The sequence below is a fragment of the Pteropus alecto genome, unplaced genomic scaffold, assembly GCF_000325575.1.
Source record: "Pteropus alecto unplaced genomic scaffold, ASM32557v1 scaffold279, whole genome shotgun sequence".
Taxonomy (NCBI): Eukaryota; Metazoa; Chordata; class Mammalia; order Chiroptera; family Pteropodidae; genus Pteropus; species Pteropus alecto.
In genome coordinates, this window is record NW_006443262.1 from 1,269,174 (window position 1) to 1,292,632 (window position 23,459).

At 34.5% G+C, this 23,459-nt stretch overlaps 1 protein-coding gene, 1 non-coding gene and 2 pseudogenes across 2 annotated transcripts in view; 1 reads left to right on the forward strand and 3 right to left on the reverse strand.

Moving 5' to 3' along the window:
* Positions 1 to 4,551, reverse strand: part of LOC112472775 — a 20,070-nt pseudogene extending 15,519 nt beyond the window's left edge.
* Positions 1 to 23,459, reverse strand: part of FMN2 (formin 2) — a 259,754-nt gene that overhangs the window by 30,881 nt on the left and 205,414 nt on the right. Inside the window, exon 13 of the mRNA XM_006924128.3 lies at positions 4,708 to 4,857. Coding sequence (XP_006924190.1) covers positions 4,708 to 4,857 — 150 coding nt within the window. The remainder of the gene's footprint in view (positions 1 to 4,707; positions 4,858 to 23,459) is intronic.
* Positions 8,765 to 8,884, forward strand: LOC112472780 (annotated as a pseudogene).
* On the reverse strand, positions 21,216 to 21,322 carry LOC112472789. Its single transcript, XR_003043758.1, has one exon. It is a non-coding gene; the product is annotated as a U6 spliceosomal RNA (small nuclear RNA).

Consider the following 23,459-nt stretch of genomic DNA (forward strand, 5'->3'; position numbering starts at 1 on the left):
TTATGCTGAAGACTCTGCTTAAAAACTGAGTTCAGCTTATAACAGGGCAAAAGCGAGAAGTAAAGCTGTTCTGGGCTCCCCGCTGTCTTCTCCGAGGACCCAAATCCCTGTATCAGGATAAAAAAGCACATGCATTCTCAACCTTTCCTCTAAGTCACACAGCTCTTGCTGTCCTAGCTACACAAGGCCTTGTTGGTGGCTCGGTGACATGGATGCTAGAGATGAGGGGTGCTCATTTCCTTACATGCTGGCAGACTAAGTGTTAGTTTATCCCCTCATCTTCTGGATATAGTCAAGCTGAACGTTTTAAAAAACTTATGTTTCATATGTTTGTGTTGTTCAGTGATAACAAGTTTAGATTTCTTTTCGGAGAAGAATTTCTATTAGTTAATTACATATGCTTAGTTCCAAGTATATGGGAAAAAAACCACACTTTTTCTGACTCATGACAAAACCAATGGGTCAACAGTCTAAAATATCAAGAGTTCCTTCATATAGCATAATAAAAAAAAAATATGGAGAGATAGGCAGCATTGTTTTCAAACAAATTTACCTTTAGAATCAGAATTAAGACATTTTACCTAACCGAGAAAGTAACTGAGTCACAATAATGCAGTCATTTAGAGACTATGTGCTTGTGATGCTTAACATGTTTTATCAATATGTTACATCGCTTTGTATGAAGTCATGACGAGAATATCACTTATGTTAAATGATGGAGAAATAGCACGGAGGCAGTGCTATATACTCTAAAAATAACACTGCAAGGCTGTATTACCATCTCCATTTTGCAGGTTAGGAAACTATCACACTCTATGACTAGAGCTCGTAAGTGGAAGACCTAACTCAACAATCCTCGTGTTTTCCAAACCCCATTGATTAGAAAGGCAGCAGACCTTTTCAACATGCACATTTAGGAATTTACTATTTCAATAAATATATCTACTAACCCATATGAGTCACTAGGATGAAGGCAGAAAATATAATGTTAGTACAAGTCTATAATCAAACACCAATTAGAAATAATAGGGCAAGAAAAATTTACACAATATTTATAAGATTAAAGATATTATTTAATTTATAAATTCCAAATTAGGGCACATAAACTTGAACAGAAAGGGAAATTTCACCCCACAATTAAACTCTTGTTTAAGTTATTTCTACCATGCTAAGACTTTCTGCTAATTACACAGGTTATTTTTAAAAGCTCAATAAGTTAAGGGTAATAGATCACTGTTTACATTTTTGGGGAAAGTGCTCTTCCCGAACTCCAGTGACACTGCCATGAGGGGAGCTGTCAATCATGACAACTGTCCTTTCTGCAGAACTGGTGAACTAATCATCATCATATCCCATGCCTCAGGCCACTGTGGCTGATCCAAAGATGGGCATGACTCATCTGGAATTACTCCTTGGAATTTTCTAGTTGGTGGAGCATGTTCTCTCCTTCTGGGTTGTGAGAATGTAAGCCATGTCTGAGGCAAGAGTCTACCCTCAAAGGAATACCCTGGCTTGGTAATTAAACTAAACCACAGAGGAGAGTGGAGATGGGAGAGAGAAGAGAGAAAGAGGGAAGAGAGAGAGAGAGAGAGAGAGAGATCGAGAGACAGAGAGACAGAGAGACAGAGAGACAGAGAGACAGAGAGAGAGAAGGAGCAGGAGAGAGGGTACTTAGAAAGACAGTGAAAGAGAGAGGTAGAAACACACCTGACTAACCCCTACAGTCTGCTGTAAGAATTTCTGCATTTAGGCAAGCCACAAGCAAGTCCCACCCTGGCCTTATGTGGTTTGACTGTCTAAACAAATAAAGTCTTTTTGCTTAAGATATCTGAAGTAGGGTTTTTATGACCATTGAAGGGTTTTTATTACCATGATAATTTAACAATAATTAATGATAACTGAATAGAAATGAATAACAATGATAAACTTAAGTTATGTAAGAAAACGTGTTCATTACTTTACTAGTCTTAATTCTTATTTTCATGTCTGTGTCAAATACAGTGATGTAACAAGTCAAATAAGCAAATATTTATGGAGCCATTAAGAATGGAAAGGCACTGGTGGCTTAGTAGGGTAAGAACTATGCCAGAAGTGAAGACATTGGGAAATAAAATCCAAATGCAAACATCAAAAAAAAAAGTTATGGTATAAAATAGAAACAGACATAACATTACACAGCACAGGATTAACTATTAAACAAAAGACACATAGTAAATATTATAGGAATAGAGAGGAGGGAACAATCGCATTGGGGAACATCCCATTTTAGCATCTAAAGTGCTGCCTGAGGTTCGACTCACACTGACACCTACTGTACCAGAGGTTCAATGCCCATAACTGCTTCCTGTCCATGTCTCTCTTCTCTCTCCCATCTTCCAGCTAACTATAGAAAATATAGTATCAAGCTTACGCTAAGGCACGGTGGGCTCCACAGGTATGCTTGTGCAGGCATACACGGCCAGCCGGCTCTCAGGCCTTTACACTCAGTTTAACGATCTGTCATCTTGAACTTGTTAGCAATTTTCGAACAAGGGGTCCAGCATTTTCATTTTGCACTGTTTTCTGGAAATTGTATAGCTGGTCCTGCAGTAAGGAAAGGGACTGCATTTTTCCACAAACAATTCAGGCCAATAGTCTTGCTCTTCAAAGCAGCCTATTTGCTGAGAGAAATAATATATTTCGGAAGTCAAAGGGCAAAGAAGCACTCTCTCACCTGCCATGTGTTCCTCCTTAGCCCTTTATTAAAAGCAAATGATTTAGAAAAATGAGAGGGCTGCAGTGGAGAGAATTTGTAATCTGCCAATTCACAACACTGCCAAAATGAGAGTCAAGTCACCAAGTGTGACTCAAAAAGCCCATAGGATATTTCTAGGATATGACAGCACAGGATGAAGTTTAAAAAAAGGATATTTGATTTTATGAGATATTTAGAGAGTGAAGAAAAGCAAGTTCTGGTCATGTCAAATATATATCATAAATATTACATTGTTAAGCCATATGGTGATTTAGAAACACAACTGCATCTCATGGAGCACAGGCTAGATGGGGACTATGCATGTGAATTTGTCAATTTCAACTTTTCCTCCAAGATAGCATCTCGCCAGCCAGTGTACTGGCGTATGAAGTAGAGTTATAATTAGAGGTCTACCTATGCCCCCGCCCACAGGACGACAGTCTTCCGCTGCAACGCTCGCTTGCCTGATGGGAACAGTTCCTCCAAAACTACAGCTTCACCCGTTTTGTCTCGGTGATGCCTGTACTTCACCAGTTCCAGTCTCATTAGGACTCCAATTCCAGATATCACGCAAATGACGATGGAAGGTGAAATACTAACCTGGTTTGGTACCCTTTGCGACTGAGTTTCAGGCCCTTTTCCGGGGGAACAAGTTTAGATTTTAGATGAAAAGAAGCATGTGAGGGTGATGGAGGAACGTTGTATGTGATGTGCTGAGGTGAAAAAATAGGTTCCTCTTACTTACAATTCTTCCAAACTGAGCAAGCCTTGTTTGATAAAACGTTCATATTACACGGCTAAGTTTGAAGTAAATGAACAACAATTCAAATGTGCTAATTTTTCTCACTTGCATGGACTTTTGACTAAAATCGTCTTTTATGTCAACCTCTAATGATGCCTTTTCAAGTAGAATAAGCTCATTATTTTTAGACTGATGTTTAAAGTATTTTCCTAGTTTCTTCTATGATACAGGTATGGGATCTAAGTAATTATATGAGTTAGCATAAGTCAGACATAGTGTACATGCTCCATAAATCTTAGCAATTAATTTAACCTGATTTAAGGATGTATCGACATCTACTTACAAATGAAAATTAGGTGGACGATCCTGGGTATGTATATAAGCAAGACCAAAATGAAGATAATGAGCAGAAAACTGTGGAGGTTTGTAGTATGATGAACAAAGTCCTTAGGATGAAAGTTTTCTAAAAATCTAAAGCAAAGTCATTGTTAGTGCAAGGATGCTGGGAAGTAAACTAAGTGGTTTCAGTATTAGTGTCTGGTTTACAGTGTAGATTTTGTTTATTTTTTCATTCTCCTAATAGACTGGGCTATTTGGGGATGCTATCCTGGGAGGGCTAGCATTCTTCTTGAATTAATATTTCATATGCCCCAATGGAATTGCATAATCGTAGTGATAGAGTTTATTTCATACACTTAAGAGGAGAAATTTCCCTTCATTCGTGAAAAGATTCGCTTTAGGAAATGTGATAGAGTTCTGTGAGAACCTTGAAAGATGTTTTTTAAAAAGCATTGATTCGCTGTTTCTTGGTGACATTTGAAGAAGCTTTTATACAAACAGTGAAACTTTGACAATATCCCAGGAACTGAGCAAAAACAAAGTAAAACCGACTCTTCTTACCTTGATGGTCTTTGCTCTCGGCCTTTTGCGGTGGGTGCGTTTACTGTCTCGGCAGTATCGCTGCTCTCGTTACGGAAGCTGTGGTACCAGACGGCGATCCTGGCAAACCCCCATCCCAGCTACTCTCGGCAGCATCACAGCCTCTATGCTGACTCTTTTTACTCAAACTCCACATTTTGCCAAATTTCAGCACCCTCTTGAAGACAAGATACCCCAGGTTGTGAGCCATCTAATTTTTCATTCAGGCTATAAAAGTTGGCAATCCTAGTGGTATCACACCTAATAAAATACCAATTTTAAAATGCCATTGTGCAAATGAAAAAAAACCTACCTCTCTTGTAGAATAAGTTTGTTCTCCTTCTTCCAAAAGTCTTTGAAGTCAGAGCTGAATTCATGCCAGATACTGAAAAAAACATTTGGGGACACCTCCTTCTCTCCAAGTTTTGGTTTCATGAAGAAATAGGCTGTAGTCTCCAAAAAGCTGTCAAAGCACACACACACATACACAACAGAGCATAAAAGCTATGATTACTTTCCAATATGAGATTTCTTTCTTCATCCAAATGCTGATTTCATTCATGCACAGTTATTATTACCAAGAGGATGCAAACTCTTCAGGCACCCACAGTAGTTCTCTTATGGTTTCATGTTAGAGTTTTGGATACAGATAGTAGCAGCATCAGCTACTACTCTGTATACTGAGAACTCTCCCTGGTTCAATTCTATTTTCAGAATTAATCACTATGTGTCCAACATATTTCAGAAATGAACCTGTAGCCAAGCTGAGCCTACTGGGAATGGTGGGTTTGTCTTTCTTTCTACACTCTAAACAAACGAAATATCAGCCATTTGTCCCCAAACCAATATATGTATTGTAGATGTTTATTATATTGCTTACATACTATTTCGCTTCCTATATTGCCAAGAGAAAGAAAGCAAAAGTCCTGGGATATGCTGACAGTCTCCCATCAGAGATCATGGTGATATTGTTGAGTGGAGACCAATATGGCAGCCAGGAGTATGACAGCAGATCGACAGTCTTTGGAATGTGCTACTTGGAGGCTGCTTCATATTACGACTACATAAAGCTCAGAAGAGTTTCAAAATGATTATTTGACATAGAATGTAGAAGTAGTAAATAACAGATCTACAACTTAACAAAAGTCATCCATCCTCATGAACAATGCCCTGAAAAGGACCTGGGCCAGCATGATTTTTGCTCCATTTTGCTTTATTCTGAAGTAAAAATTTCTAAGGCAACTTGATTTTGCCATATTGTGCTGTTTGATTAAAAATATATGTACACACAGACGCACACTTTCATATTCTGTCATATATTCAGCTTGTCATATAGCTGATTTCAAATTCCTACTATGAAAAAAATATGAAAAACATCTCATTGAGATGAGCATTACAAAATCAGATGTGGAGGGAGAATCTGCTCTGAAGGTAAAGGAGACTGGGCCATCACACATAACATAAAGAACCCCAGGCACCCTGACTGTGGGTCCCCACACGTGGCTCATCTGCTCTGTTTTAACTCTTGCCTTATGGCTGTCTCTGAGCAGCAAGATTCCCAGGGAAACCAGATTCTGGGGAGAAATAAAAGCACTGATTTGATCCAACGTGTGACTTAAGGAAATAATATATTTCTCTCTTCTTAGCCTAGTAGGAAAAATGACACTATATAGTCAATCCTGAGAGTCAGGCTGTGAAGTAGATATGGTATGTGAGAATTTGTCTGCCACAAGCTATGGTAATGACATTAGAATGTGTCTGCAAAATGTTTTGATGATGTGAAGACTGCCGGGAGAGTAGATGGCAGAGAGTATAGTCTAAAACATATCTGGGTCATATTTTATTAAAAATGATAAAGTACACTCATACTTCCCTCCTGGGAAAACCAGTCATTCTCATTAAATGCCCAAAGACTATTTATGACCTGTATGGCTGAAATTAGGTCAGAAATCCTCTGACTATCCATTTATCCTTTTTCATCATTTCTCTGGTATCCATGATTCATAAAACTGATTATTACAGACCAAGCTATTCCTTTTGGACAGATATATCTAAATTGTAATAGCTGGTTCATTAATTCAGCCATCTTAAAACATTTTGAAAGTTCCATCACAAGGTGGAATGGTGTAAAGGAAAAAATATAGGACTTAGAATAAGAAGACATAGGACACTAAATCCTGATTCCTTGACTAGCTGGTTAATGAGCAAATCATTTAACATCATTGGGACCCAGCTTTTTCATCTGCAAACAAGAGTACCATAAACAACTGTTTTGAAGTTCAATGGAAAAAATAAATTTCCACAGAGTTTATTGAATGTTTTAACACAAGACGAACTTATTTTATATAGCATATTATTTTACATTACATTTATTGTATATTGTACATTAAAGAGATGTAAATATGTATTTCCTAAAAAAGTCTCTAAATTGTAACTAATTCAATTGGGGCTTATTTATAAATAGATACTCATGTGATCATGTTCCCTTTGAGTTACTGGCATGCAGAGAGGCTTCTGATAGTAGTAATAATTATTCTATTAAATTTTCTCTTGGCTTTTTTATAAATTGCCCACATAGCTTTAAGAAGGTAACAACTTTTGATCTTTAGTTTCTTCATCTGTAAAGTGGAGGCTATGCCTGCTTTTCAAGGTTGTTATGAAGAGTAAATGAAAAGCACTTTGCAAATTATAAACCAAAATAGCAATATATGTATTAATTTTATAAGAGGAAAGCATTTTTCACTAAAAGTACTCTTTGAGCAAAACTTTATAAATTTCTAAGACAAATTAGTGTCCTATAAATGACTTATTGATTTATTTATTAAAGCCAATGTATGAAACTGATCGATAGCATGATTCTTAATGAAGAAGAGCTGTGTCCACATTTCTTTGGAAGTGGCTGTGGTTAAAAAAAACAAAAACAAAACAAAACAAAAAAAAAACAAGTGTCACTTAAGAGTGTAACAGGAGAGTAAAGAATTATCTGAGGATCACGAGTGCTGTTCCAACTGTGTTCAACCACCTCATTCCCAAAATAAAGTATAAATACTTTTCAAAAATAACCAAGCAAATGATAGGGCAGTAATTTCTACAATTTATCAAAGTGCCTTGTATTACAAAAGCATTTTCAGTTATATAATCCTGTCCAGCATTTGTCGGCATTCAGTTAATTCACTTATATGATACCCATTTAGGTGACAGATGGTAGGAAGAGGTTCCACCCCTTCTGAATCATCTAAATCAGAAACCAGGAGAGTCTCATCCACCATGGAGCAATACGGGATCACTAAAGAGGACAGATGTCTTATCTGGGACCTTCCTTACTACACAGGCTATTCTGAGACTCTCTTGAAATAACCATGGCACACTAGGAGCCAGCAGTAAAAAAGAAGAGTAGTTATAACACTAAGGAACTGCTATAGTCACAATAAGAGACAACACCAGAGAAATCTCTAATATGGATTGTTAAATGGCTCTTTCTGTAAAAGATAAGCATCACATTTTTTTTCACTGCAAACATCACACAGTGTAAATAAATGTACTGTTCTGCAACAGGAAACAAGAGGAGCCACGGAGTTCTGAAAACACGACTTCAGCAGCAGAATTGTTTTGGAACTTCCCTGAATCCCCACATATAGAGAACGCAACTGAGATATTAAAATCAAAACTCACAGAAAAATACCTAAAAAAACCCCACTGTGTTCAATATTCCCATAAAACTCAAAATGCAAATAGGTGAGGCAAACCACTGATAGCACAGAAGTAATGGGGTACATCATTTGTATAGGAAGAGGCAGAGGGAAACAGCAGGGGACTCCCCTAAAAACTGGAGTTCCCTGAATCACAAACAGTAGTTCTGAAAAGTGTAGGAGCCAATCTGAGAACCACTGCTGTAGCTGGAAGGGGTTTTTGCACACCTGAATGCATGGAAGAGAAGATCCATAGTAAGTTTGAAAGGGCTCAGAGCAGTCTGGGATACATGAACTTTTACTAACCAAGAGAAACTCGCTCTTAGGGCACAGTTCTATATTGAGAGAAGATGCTGGGAGTAGAATTCAAATTGTGCAGGATAAATGCAAGGACAAAATGCAGATATATTGGAGGGGAGAAAATTGTAGACAGTATGAGGTCATTTTTTAATCATTTTGCACAAGCAACAAAAGAGGACGTTTCTAAACAGGAAAACTAAAAAGCTATCCTCGTTCATTACTGCCTTCTAAGAAAGTTCAATAAAACTGAATACATGTAAAAAATAAGACAGATTAAAAGACTGCAGTGGAAAAATGCATGCCATTCAAACACTAAGCATAGCAAAGTTGATGTGGTTTTATTTATTATCAGACCAGGCTTCACGAAAAAGAATATTATCTGTCTACGGCCATGCTATCCTGAACAAGCCTGATCCCGTCTGATCTCAGAAGCTAAGCTGGGTTGGGCCTGGTTAGTACTTAGATGGGAGACCACCTTAGGAAGACCAGGTGTTGTAGGCATAAAAAATAAAAAAATAAAAGATTGTAAACTGACAAGGTCCTTGCAATCTGTGAGGTCAACCAAGGGTTGCCTCGCCTAAATAAAAAAAAAGGTTATTATCAGAGAATTATTTTATAATGATAAAAATGAAATTTTTAGGAATACATAACAATCCTAAATATGTATGAGTGTAATAAAAGAGCTTCAAAATATATAAAGCAAAATGCTCTTTTCTCAATAACTAACAGAAGCAGAAAAAAAATCACTAAAGATATAGAAGATTTGAATATTTAAACATATTGACCTAATTTACAAAGCATTGTAATCAAAACAGTAGAATACATAAAAGCGCATGAAAACATTCACCAACACTGGCTGCATGCTGAGTCACAAAACAAGTTTCAATAAATTTCAAAGGACTGAAATTACCTAGACTATGTTCTCTGACCACAGTGGCTCCAAAGTATATAATAAAAATAATATATCTAGGAAATCTCCAATTTGGAAATTAAGTAAAACTGTATTAGTAACCAAGGGTCAAAAAAGTAATGAAAAAATTAGAAAATATTTCAAACTGAATAAAAATGAAAACATAAAATTTCAAAATATGGAACCAGAGAGGGGAGTATCTTTATCTTTAGATGGATTAGAGAGAAATTTAGAGCTTTAAAATCCTGTATTAGAAAAACGAAGGTCTAAAACAATAATGTAGGCATCTAATTCAAGAATCTAAAGAGAAGTAAGTTAAACTCAATTAAGTAGAAGATTGGAAATAATAAAAAGAGTGGAAAACAAAGAAAAGAAAACAAACCTTACAGAAGATCAGCAAGTCAGTCAGTTTACTGAAAGGTTTAATAAAATTGATAAGCCTCTATCAAAATTGATTTAAAAAGAAAAAGAAAATATAAATTATCAATACCATCGATTAAAGCCAGGTCATTATTACAGTGCATAGAGGCCTTGAAAGTATAATATATTATAAAAAATCTGATGCTAATAAGATTTGGTATCACAGATGGGAAATATACAAATTCCTTAAACAACAAAATTTTCTAAAACTGACAAAAGAATTAGAAAATAAAAACAATCCTATACTTATTTAAGTATTGAAATTATTTTCAAATTTTAAGTTATTTCAAAAAATAAGAAATTATTTTTATAAACTATCAAATTTTAATAGTTATTTCAATAAATAAATGATTTTTTATAAACTAGCAATCATAATTACCTCTTCCCAAATACTTCCAGCCCCAAATTTTCACGGGTAAATTAACAAACATTTGATGAAGAAATAATGCCAATGTGACACTAACTCTTTAAGAAAACAGAATGAGGGCATATTTCCCAACTCATTTTATGAGGCCCCACTACTCTGATGTTGATATCAAAAACCAAAAACATTTTTAAGGAAAAAATACATTTATAGACCAATATCTCTTATAAATACAGGTAAAAAAAAAAAAAAAACAATTCAATAAGACATTAACAAATTGAAGGCAGCGATTTCTAAAATAGATAATACATCATGAATAATCTGTGTTTATTTCAATAATACAAAGTTTTTTAAAATTAATTTTTATTTTTCAATTACAGTTGATAGTCAATGTTATATTAGTAATAGCAAAGTGGTAAGACATTTATGTAATTTACAAAGTGATCCCCCTGCTAAGTTTAGAACTGGCCTGGCACTATACATAGTTACCACAATATTACTGATTATATTCCTTGTGCTGTACTTCACATCCCTATGACTATTTCATAACTACCAATTTGTTCTCCTTAATCACTTCACCTTTGTCACCCAGCCCCACTCTCTCATCTGGCAATCACTAGTCTGTTCTCTGTATCTATGAGTCTGTTACCATTTTGTTTATTCATTTATTTTGTTCTTTAGATTTTATATGTAAATGAAATCATATGGTATTTATAATTCTCTATGTCACTTATTTAACTTAGCATCATAAACCCTAGGCCCATCTATACTGTGGAAAATGGTTTTCATTTTTATGGTTGAGTAATATTTCATTATATGTACACATACATATATATATATACTGGGATCATGGATAAGAAGAATCAACATCGATAAAATGTCCATACTACCCTAAGCAGAAAAACATTTTCAAGATTGCTGTGGGTATTTGGGGTCTTTTACAGTTCCATATAAATTTTAGAATTATATGTTCTACTTGTGTAAAAAAATGCCATTGGTATTTTGATAGGGATTGAAATTAAATTTATAGACTGCTTAGAGTAGTATGGACTTTTTATTGATGTTAATTTTTCCTGTCCATGATCCCAGTATATGCTTCCACTTATTTGTGTCTTCTTCAATTTCTTCAGTGTCTTATAATTTTCTTAGTACAGGTCTTTTACTTTCTTGGTTAAATTTATTCCTAGGCATATTACTTATTTTTCAAATGTACTTGTAAATGAAATTGTTTTCTAAATTTCTTTTTCTGATAGTTCATTATGGTGTATAAAAATGCAACTAAATTCTGAATATTAATTTTGTATCCTGTACTTTGCTGAATTCATTTATCAGTTCTAATAGTTTTTTGATGGAATCTCCAGGGTTTTCTACATACAGTCATGTCATCTGCAAATAATGATAGTTTTACTTCTTCCTTTCTAATTTGGATGCCTTTTATTTCCGTTTTTTTTGTCAGACTGCCATGGTAAAAACTTCCTATACTATGTTGAATTAAGTGGCATAATTGGAAATCCTTTGTCTTGTTCCTGATCCTAAGGAAAACACTTTTAGCTTTTCCTTATTGAGTATGATGTTAGCTGTAGATTTGTATATACGGCCTTTATTATGGTGAGGTATGTTCCCTCTGTTCCCACTTTGCCGAGAGTTTTTTCAAATCATAAATGGATTTTGTCAAGTGATTTTTCTGCATCTATTGACATGATCATATGCTTTCTTTAGTCTAAGAAAATTTAAAGTTTATTTATTATTTAAATAAATACAGAGGGTGAGAAGAAACTTAAAGGTGATGGATATGTGTATGGCATTGATTGCAGTGATATTTTGACAAGTGTATACTTACCTCCAAACTTACCAAGCTTTATCCATTAAATATGTACAGCTTTTTGCATGTCAATCATACCTCAGTCAAGTGATTTAAAAAAAAGAAAATAGGATACATTAAACCTAAAACTAGAAGACTGTTCTTTTTAAAAATTTAAGTTCGTGTGCCAAAATTAGATCTTCTTATGCTTATGTTTCTCTATACTTTTTCTTCTCTATGCATTGTCCAGCTCTGTAACAAATATATTTATGTGAACAATATAAATGCTCTTTTTTTTAAATATTAGATTCAACATGTGATAAAACAGATATTTTAATCTTTATTAGAGGACAAACTGTAAATTTGATAAACAGGAATCGAATTTTAGTGGTTGGAGTATCTTAGGTTGGAATGTAGAATTGGGAGAATTTTGAGTAGGTTAATATAGGGGTATTAGTGTTATTTGAAACCTTCCATGGGGGGTCGTCTGTCTTTATTTAGAGAGAGAAAAAAATAGAGATTTACATGGTATTTTAAATTAAAAGATAGATGTATAAAAAACTGAAAGCATCTTAATAAGAAAAAGGTGGTAATGGTTAAAAAAAAAATGCCCTAAGACAAAAGTCCTTGTATTTCAGAAAAGAAAATAGAAATAGTCTAAAGTTTGATGAATCAAGAAGGAAAAATAAAACAATATATTTTAGAATTCATAATTCTAAATATTGAAAATAATCAGAAGAACAAAAATAGAAACTGTTAAATGTTAAATCAGGTGAATGTTACGGGAGGTGGGTCTGAGTCATTTTAATTTTAAGTTAATAGTGTAGTGTAATGGTTTATTTTTTTTTCTTTTTAACATGCATATTATTTTACACATAACATTTTACTATAATATTTTATAAAGTGAATTCAAAAATTTTTAGGATGAGTTTTCAGTGGAAAAATATGATTTCTATTAAGTATGTCACTTATTTTAAATGACTGCTTGAGCTGTGGTTTTCTTTTGAAAAAATAATATTGACGAGAGTGGCTGTGGAACATATGAAAACACAATCATAAAATACAGGAAAAGATAGATGATAGATAGCTATGAAAAACCTAAATGAGATATATCTATAAAGTTTTGAATATACACTGTGACAGAAATCTTGTTGGTCTTCAGAGTAAGTTTTTCTACAGCATTAAAAATACTTCTCAAATTATTTCGCTATTAACTCAGCTAGTGTAATTAAATTAATTTAATTTATAATGCTGAGAAAATAATGTGAATTCAGATATTTCACCAGTAACATAAATGATAAGTAATACATCATAATTGATGTTGTTTTAATTACTTAAAACTGAATGACTTTTCCAATTGCAAAGATCAAATAATTAAAATTCAGCACAAAGTAAAGAAAACCTACTGAGAAAAAAATTATGTCACAGATTTCTTTAACATACTTGTAAAACTCAATAAGACAATTCTTCTTGATCTAACTTTTGTAAAATTGAGTCGACATATATACATATGATTTTTATTAATTAAATATATACAAACTTGTTCCTGCCATTGTGAAATATATTTCACTTTCATCTTTTCTCAGTTCTCTTTATGAGGACTGAAGACAATGAACAAAGGCCAAGCAAGACACACTGAACAGAACAAGGGTAACATATGAATAGACCTTTGATGAGGATATTTTGTTTCCAAATATTTCTTGGTGAGTAGTCCTATAAAAGCAGATGGCAGGCTGTACTCACAAAGAACTGGGATTTTATGAGTAAAGTATGTTACGATGAATCAAATGTTATTCTTCCTATAAATGAAGAGGTTATTTTACATCTCTGATGAATAATACAGCATACCATATAAAATCAGATTCACTGTTTTGTTCATTTAATTAATACTTATTCAGAGCCTACTAGATGACTAGATTCTGTCCTAAATACTGACTATAAAATTGGTGAACAAAACTCTGACAGTCTATAACTTAGTATGGGGTAACACAAAATAAACAGTTAAATAGATAAATCAATTAATTATAGGTAAAGAAACACATGATGATATATTTCATAAATAATATGAAGAAAACATGTGCTGAAATAGTGAATAATAAGATTGGTGGCCAAGTAAGGCTTTTTTGAGGAGCTATTTAATTTGAACCATGAAAAATGGAGTAAACCTAGCTATGTAAGAAATGAGGGTATGTGGGTGAGTAGAAAATCAATTTTAGGCAGAGGAACAATATATGTAAAAGCTCTATAGTGGGAAATTTGTTCACATTTTTGGTATAGTAAAAAAAATTGAGGGTGAGAAAATAACAGTTTTGAAGATTTAAACAAAATATATGAACAGTTGTATAGTGTGTGTGTGTTTAAAGGCTGAGAGTAGTTACAATTAGAGTGTTTCTATTATGATTTTCCCAACTTGGAAATTCTTAGTTTGTTTATTCTTATTTTGAATATACCTAACCACACCACCGTTTCTTTTTCTTATTCTCTGTTAATCATGGGATGGATTTGATTCTTGTAATTGCCATTTATTTTATAATAGGAGGAACCATTAGTTTTAATCAGACATATTTTATGTGCTTTACATGTCATTGTCAGGACAGAGGTTCATTTACAGAATTATTACTTGATGCCTAATACTTTGGAAAATGCCATTGATACATCATAAGTGTAGTGCAGAAGCATCTTTAAGAGCTAAAATAAATGGGAGAACCAAAGAACAAAAATTGTGGGTTGCCTACTGCTTTAGTGCTACTACTGTGGAATTTAATAGAGGCCAGTCATTCACCATGATGATCATATGCATTTTACCCTTCATTTAATTTACATATCATGTTGATTGACTGGCAGATACTGACCTGCATCCCAAGACTAAATCTCACTTGATCATGGTGTATGATATTTTTAATTGCTGAATTCAGTTTGTTAATATTTTGTTGAGGATTTTTGCATCTATGTTCATCAGGGATATTGGCCTATAGTTTTCTTTTTTTGTAATTTCTTATTTTGGTTTTGGAATCAGGGTAAAGCTGGCCTCATAAAATGAGCTTGGGAGCCTTCTTTCCTCTTGAATGTTTTAGAATAGTTTGAGAAGGATAGGTGTTAGTTCTTCTTTGAATGTTTAGTGAAATTCACCCCTCTGAATCCATCTAGTCCAGGATTTGTTTGTTGTGAATTTTTTTGATTACTAAATCAATTTCATTTACAGTTATCACTCTGTTCAGATATTTCATTTCTTTTTGATTCAGTCTAGGAAGATTATATATTTCCAGGAATGTATCCATGTCTTCCATGTTGTCCAATTTGTTGGCATATAATTTTCGTAGTGTTTTCTTATAACCCTTTGTATTTCTCTGGTATCAGTTGTTATTTTTCTTTCATTTCTGATTTTATTTATTTGGGTCCTATCTTTTTTCTTTGATGAGACTGGTTAAGGGCTTTTTAATTTCGTTTATCTTTTCAAAGAACCAGCTCTTGGTTTCATTGATCCTTTGTATTTTTTTAAAGATGTTATTTTATTTCCGCTTTGATCTTTATTATTTCCTTCCTTCTACTCACTTTAGGCTTTGTTTGTTGGTCCTTTTCTAGTTCCTTTAGGTGTAAAGTTATATTGCATATTCGAGATATTTCTTGTTTTTTGAGGTTGGCCCAATTTTGGTCTGAATTTTCCTCTTAAGACTCCTTTCACTGTTTCCCATAGATGCAGGGTCAGTGTGTTTTCATTTCTTTTTGTTCAAGATATCTTTTGATTTCTTCCTTAATCTCATTGTTAACCCATTCACTCTTTAGTAGCATGCTATTCAGCCTCCATGTATTTGTGTGTTTTTCAGGTTTCTTCTTGTAACTGATTTCTAGTTTCATACCATTGTGGTTGGAGAAGATGTTTAATATGATTTCAATCTTCTTAAATGTATTGAGACTTGTTTTGTGGCCTAACATGTGGTCTATCCTGGAAAATGTTCCACGTTCTCTTGAAAAGAAGGTATATTCTGCTGCTTTGGGGTAAAAAAATATCAATTACATCCATCTGATCTAATGGGTCACTTAAAGCCACTGTGTCCTTGTTGATTTTCTGTCTGGAAATGTGTCCATTGTTTTCAATATCAGTTGAAATTATGTCAGTCTATATTTGCTTGTATCTTCTGTGTCTTTGTCTCTTATTATACTCTCCATTTTAAAGTCTATTTTGTCTGATGTAAGTATTGCTACCTCCCATTTATTTTTTTTCATTTGCATGAGTATCTTTTTCCATCTCATTTTCAGTCTGTGTGTGTCTTTTGAACTGAAGTGGTTCTCTTGCAGTCAGCATGTATGTGGGTCTTGTTTACTTATCCATTCAGCTACCCTATGTCTTTTGATTGGAGTATTTAACCTTTTTACATTTACAGTGATGATTGATAGGTACATAATTATAGTCATTTTATTATTCATATTTATGTTTTCCCCCTGCACCCACATTTTTCTTCTTAAAGAGTTCTCTTTAACATTTCTTCTAATACTGTTTTGGTGTTGATGAACTGCTTTAGCTTTTTCATGTCTGGAAAGTTCTTTATCTCACCTTTGACTTAATCGATGGCCTTGCTGGCTAATCTTGGTTGTAGTTCCTTGTTTTTCATCACTTTGAATATTTTGTGCCAATAACTTCTGGTCTTCAAAGTTTCTGTTGAGAAATCAGCTGACAGTATTATGGGAACTCCCTTGGTTGTAGGTTTGCTCTTCTCTTCCTGTTTTTAAGATTCTCTCTGTCTTTAACCTTTGCCTGTGCTGGGTCTAGAGACACGTGGAGAGGCCACACTGTAAACCATGTCCAGCTGCCAGCAATACCAGGCTTGGGTCTGCTTAGCCAAAGGCACAAGGGATCCCAGGGCTTACCATCATCTGCAGGTTGTCCTAAGGCTCAGCTGCTGAAAGAGCCTTGGGCAGTACTCAAGTGGTGTGAAGCGGGGTCTCAGGGAGTGGGGCAAGTGATGTTCACTCAGTTAATGCAACAAAGTTGTTTTAAATTTGAAAAAAAATCTGTCTAATTAGCCAAATAACAGAGTAAAGGAGGAAGACCATATGATCATTTCAATACATGCAGAAAAAGAGTTTGAAAAAAACAAAACAAAACACAACACAAAGGAAAATTCAATATTATGAAAAGGAAAAATTCTCTGCAAGCTAGAAGTAGAAGTAAATTTACACAATTAGATAAATGACATCTATGAAAAACACAGAGCTAACATTATACTCAAAATTATATATGCCATATGATCCCATTTGTATGAAATCCAAGTATATAAAAATTAATCTATGTAGACAGAAATCAGAATAATGATTGTCTTTTCAGAGAGGTGAGGGACAAATAAATTGAGGCAACAAAACTGTTTTAAATCATGTTTGGATGGTAGTTACTCTTGAATTTATTTGCACATTTTATTGTATAAGTTATATCTCAATAAAGGACAAAAGTAAGTAACAAAAACAAAGAGAGAAAAAAATAGAGCAGGACAGAAAGAACAGAAAGAAAATGAAAACGAAGAAAAAAGATTGGGATCAAGCCCTAAACAAAATAGTTAAAAGAAAAAATAACTAGGAACTCTATAGACCAATGAAAACACGCCAGAGATATTTCCATGAAATAGATAAAAACTACTGGGTAATATTTAACATATCTTAAAATAAATTAACAAATGATAATGTAAAAAAACAATTAAAAATTTGAAAAACTCAGAAATGAGGTGATAGAATTTAGTAAAAAACATAAAATTTAAAATACTTTGTATATGAAGACTGAACTAGAACAGAAGATTTAATAAAAACAACAGAATTTCTTAACAGAAACAGAAGATAAAATGAAAGAAACCTTTAAAAAGCAAAGAGTATATAATATATATTGAAGAAAATAATATAACATACATTGAAGAAAAAAAAAGATTTAAGCAAAAGTTACAAGAATAGAAGACAAGAAATTTCATGTATATTATGTGAGCGCCTACAAAAACAACCAAAGCAATGAAACAGAAGACATATTAAATAATATGGTTCAAGAACATTTCTCTGAATTAAATAAAAATATTTGAATCTACATGTTGAAAGCGCATGCCAATGATCAACACTGAGACATATTCTAGTAAAACTACTGTATTTAAAAATAAGGAAAAAGAAACACATTTATGTCATCATGCAAAAGGTCCGAGTTCCCTGTAAAGGAAAGAATTTTACTATCATCAAACATTTAGACAGTATCCTATGTTAGAAGATAATGGAATACCATATTTAAGACACCAAAGACACAAAGTGTGAGCCAAACATTTATAGCTAAATCAAACTGACTTTTGAGTATGAAAGGCACAGTAAAACTGTTTTTTTTTAGTAGGAAATAATTCAAGGAATACTGTTCTAATGACCAATTAATGAAGAATCTACTAGCAAATAAGATTCAGAAAATCAAGATGGCAGAAGAGATAATGATGTTAAGTAAGAACTGGCAAATCAGGATTCTTAATATGGAAAAAGACACACAGTTGTTGAATCCTATAAGAACTCTGTCCTCATTTTGAATTGGAAGTGTTAGTATAAACTAAAAATGTATTTTAATTCTAGCTCTGTCTACTAAAAAGTCTAGTCATAATATTAATTCAATAGCAATGAATAATACCAGAACCCAGACTGTGATCTCCAAAGTCCATTCTAAATAATGGACCAAATGCTGCTTGGAGCAATGGCTCAATCCATGTCTGAGGAAAAAAATGTACAAATGAACCTGGATTGTCTTATAAAGGAAGATAGCAAAGAAGGTCATGTCGAAAGAACTCACAATGGAAGTTAAATATAGAACATTTTGTACATCAGTAAGAATAATAACTGTAAAGGACTGAAACATATCAAAATATGTTTAATTCAATGAGCTCATTACAATGCTTTAAAAAATACCTATCCACCTGCTAGAGAACTACCTCATTATTTTGAAAACTGGAAAGCTAAGAGAAAGAATCATTCATTTCCTATGTGAACCATACCATTGAATAAGTCTATGCCAAATGAGAAAGTTTTTCTTTAATAACAAAGAAAATGACCAGAAATGTCACCATTTTACACTTTCTTATCAATTAATGCATCTAGACATTTATTGTCAAAGGCTGGTAATATCACAAAAAGAGACAGCCAAACATGATGTACTTCTGCTTTGTAGAGCCTAGCTATGAAGTGACTGTGCCAAAATAGTCTAACGTGAAAGTGATCAGGCTTCTAGAGCTATTTACCAATCTGCAAGAAATGTAGGACAGGGGATCATGTTAACTTGTACCGAATGGATAAAAATGAGGAAATCCAAACTTTGGAGAAACTCTATAGTATTGTTATAGACTAAATGTTTGTGTTCAAAAAATTAATATACTGAAGCCCTAATGTTCAGTGTAATGGTATTTGGAGGTGGGATCTTTTGGAGATAATTAGGTTTAAGTTAGGTCTTGAGAGTGGAGCCCCAAAAATGAGATTAACACTCTTATAAGAAAAGGAAAAAAACTGGAGCCCCTCCCCCCACCTCTCTGTTTCTGCCAGATAAGGACACAACAAGTGGCAGCTATCTGAAAGCCAGGAAGAGGTGTCACTAGACACCAAATCTGCTAGACCTCTCAGCCTGCAGGACTGTGAGAAATAAATGTTTATTATTTAAGCCACCCAGTCTATATTGCATTATAGTAGCCAGAACTACTAAGTCAAAGACAAAAGATTTAGTTTTTTCAATAAATAAATTTCAAGGGGAAAAAGTACTAGAGGAAAATCTATCAGAAAAACTTAAAAAGAGATACTGTCTAATTATAATAGTTGGAATTTCTTTCCATTCTACATCAAATAAACTCTAACAAAATAGAAACATTTATAACAGATGTGAACTAACTGGACATCTGAACAAAGTGAGTATTTGGTGACATTAGGGCATGATGATAATTATTTTTAAGGGTAGAATTGATTATGTTTATTTTTAAAGGGGATCCTTGAGAGAGAATACTAAAATTTATATTGATAAAATTATATCTTTTGAGGATTTTCTCTAAAAATAATACTGGAGAGGGCAAGTGCATAGGGGTATAAGTGAAACCAGGGGTTCCCAACCCTTGGGCTGTGGGCCGGTACTGGTCTATGGCCTGTTAGGAACCAGGTCGCATAGCAGGAGGTGGACAGCAGGCAAGCAAGTAAAGTTTCATCTGTATTTGCAGCCGCTCCCCAGCACTAGCATCACCGCCTCAGCTCCACCTCAGATCATCAGCCATTAGATTCTCGCAGGAGCACCAGTCTCTGGGGTCAAAAAGGTTGGGGACTTCTGGGTGAAACCAAATTGATTATAAATTGATAATTGTTGAAGTTAGGCAATATGTACATGGTGGATCATTGCATATTCTATTTACTTTTCACATATTTTAACTTTTTCATAATAAAGAATTTTTAAAATTTCAAATGTATACATACACAGGTTAGTACAAAGAAGTAATGGCTACAAGCATCTTTTAAAATAGCATTCCAGAAATAATTTTTAAATGCTAGAACATTACTTGGAAGATCTCTTCTGGATATTGTTTTTGCCTCTGAATATGTTCCACAGATAATAAAAATAGACAGCTTTGATTTCCTTATTTGAAAAGGGGCCATGCCACAAAATGAAAATTATATTCTTTTAAACTTCTCATCTGTTTTTGAGGCAGGCTTTGTCTGGGAACTGTACACTTAAAGAATGACTCAAAACTTAGTTTTTATTACAACCAAAGAAGGTGCTAGTAATTATCCTAAAATAGCATTTTCTTGCCACAAGTTATGATTTGTATGGAGAAGCACGTTCTCTGCAAATGAAATATTTAAAAAATATTATATTGCCTGCTATCACTATCAGTTATTTCCCATCTATGAACAGAATTTAGCCTCGGCCAAGCACTATACAAAACCTTGAATTTAAGCCCAAACGTGTTGGTGGCATCTACTCTGCAGAGTTGTGGATAAGGGCACTGCCTCTTTCCTTTAATTCACCACTAAGCAGGTATGCCAGGCACCACAAATGGCAGGGCAAACATAATAAATGCAACAGCTATTCAGTTACTTTCTTGAAGAACATTTCTACTGGCTTAAGAACACAGAGGCAAGGTGCTGAACAAAGCGACTGGCCATGTACATGTCGGGTTTACAGGCTGCCGGACACTGACCGCTGCTCTCGGAATTGGGTCGCCATTTGAACAGCTGCTCTGCTATCACATGAAGGATTCAAGAATGGTAAACTCTTCCATGATAATGTCCAGGTGTTTACTCTTCAACAACCTGAAAGCCTATCTAAACCAACACGAGAGAGGGCTTTAAATTTTTTTTTTCTTTTTTTAATATGGAATGCTTCACAAATTTGCATGTTATTCTTATGCAGGGGCCATGCTAACATTCTTTGTATCGTTGGAATTTTAATGTACGTGCTGCCCAAACAAGCACAAGAGAGGACTTTTTGATGTGTGGCAGATCATTCTAGAAATGATTCTGGTTATAGAAAAAAAGTACGTATCCACAAAAGCAGTCTGGGGTGAGGAATTTAAAGATGGGCTGATCTCCAGAATCCTCAGCAGTTTTACTTTACTTTTTATTGGCTGATGTAAGAGACTCTCCACTCCAATCAGAGTAACAGCAGCATGGCATCTTCACCCGCTGGCTTCTTGCTCCCCTCGGTCTGGCCCTAAGGGCCTGACATTCCGACTCTGCACTTGTTTTTCATCTGCCTGGAATCTTCTTCACCCAAGCATCCACATGGTTGCCTCGAACACTACTCTCTCAGTAAGACTGTCCATGAAAAGGCAGAGGAAAATTGCAACATTGGACTCCCCTAATATTCCTGCTTGATTTTTCTGCACAGCACTCTGTGCGACCAGAAACATTAGAGAATTTGTCTGCTTGTTGACTGTTGGTTTTCCTCTGCTGTAATTCACCCTCTCTGAGTTATTTTTATCTTTTATGTTCACTGCTTTTATCCTCAGCACCTGAAGAGTGTCTGGCACACAGGAATTGTTGAATAAATATTTGCTTAAAGACTGATTTCTGCTGAAGAACTAAACTAGACACTTCTGGGGAAAAAAAATCCTGGTTTCCAGGAATTTTGCAGTGGAATGAATCTATTAGGTCTTTGAAAGCCTAAAGTTTGAAGACAAGGGCCTTAAATCTGAAGGACCAAGATTTAGTTCTGGCTCCACCCAGAGTGGACCTGAGTTGACCCAATTAATTTCTCTAAGTTCTGTCACCTCATTTGTAAAATGAGAATGACGATGCTTCCTACCTAATCAGACTCTTGTGAGGTTTAAATGAGATCAAGTATGTAACGTAGTTCATGAAGTTGCCAGGCACATGACAAGATCCATAAGTGATGGTTTTGTTGTCACTGGCAGAGACAGCACAGCACAACAGGTCCCTCTCGAGTCATCACGGTGTGTTCGAAGTGTAAAAAGCCCTGGCATTTATCCCTTGTACAGAAAAGTTAAGGTAAGTGATTCACTTCTTTTTTTCTCTATACGCCCACATAATTATGAGACAACACAAGACCTTTATAAAAATTAAAACTGATGTCCATATGCCATTCTCTTTGGGGACAGCAGAGTAGCAGCAGAGTGGCTTAATTGCCCCTACCCATTCCTCCCTATTCATCTATGCAGTTTATCTTACTTGGCTCAGAAAAAAGTTTACAGTAACTCTTGCCAAGAGAATTCCTCTCACTTCATTTGTGTAGAAAGAAAAATATATCCTTTTACCCTGGTATCATATAAGAGATGAACAATCACAAATTATATCCTTTATTCTTGACTTGATTTCATATGACCATTTCATACTCCGTAACATATAGTTCATATACATGAACACACACAAACATGCGCGTGAGCACACACAGAGCTTTTTGGCACCTAGTTAACAAACAAATCACAGTCAACAGCTAAGCTAAGAGGTCTGCTGAAAGAAGTGAATCCATTTAATTCAACTTCCTCTTCCTTCTACCACAAATATAGCTGTAGTTATCAGTAAAGCTAATCCAACAATTCAGATCTGAGTTGCTATTCTTATGTTCTGCTGCCTCTCCAAGCTCTGTGCAGACAGGTTGAGGCCATTTATTAATTTCTCTCTGATGCTAATGGGACTAAAGTCCTTCCTTTCTGACTCAATTGCCAAGGTGCAGTTCAGACTATTTTGAACTATTGCCTTGTTTGTGTTGGTGGGTGGAAGTGAAGGGTCTGATGAGGTAGCTTCTTATATACTCTCTGTGATCAAAGGAGCCTTTCAGAGACTTAGCAATTAAGTCTGGACCAATCTAAATGGGCCTGGGCTGCCTTCCTCTCTGTTTCCTCTGTGAATGACTGTCCCTCTATCTCTTCTCAACATCATCATCCTTTTGGAGAATAGAAAAAATGTCAGGTACAAAATGAGAGTTTATACCCAGAATAAGAATTGCACATATGTAAGTTAATTTAGTTCATATACGCCGAACCAAAAACGCAAAGCATCTCAGTGTTAAACAAGAGCATAATAGTTTAAATGAACTGTCCAGGATCATCATCATACATCTTCCTTTGCTTTTGCCATTTTTATTATGCAA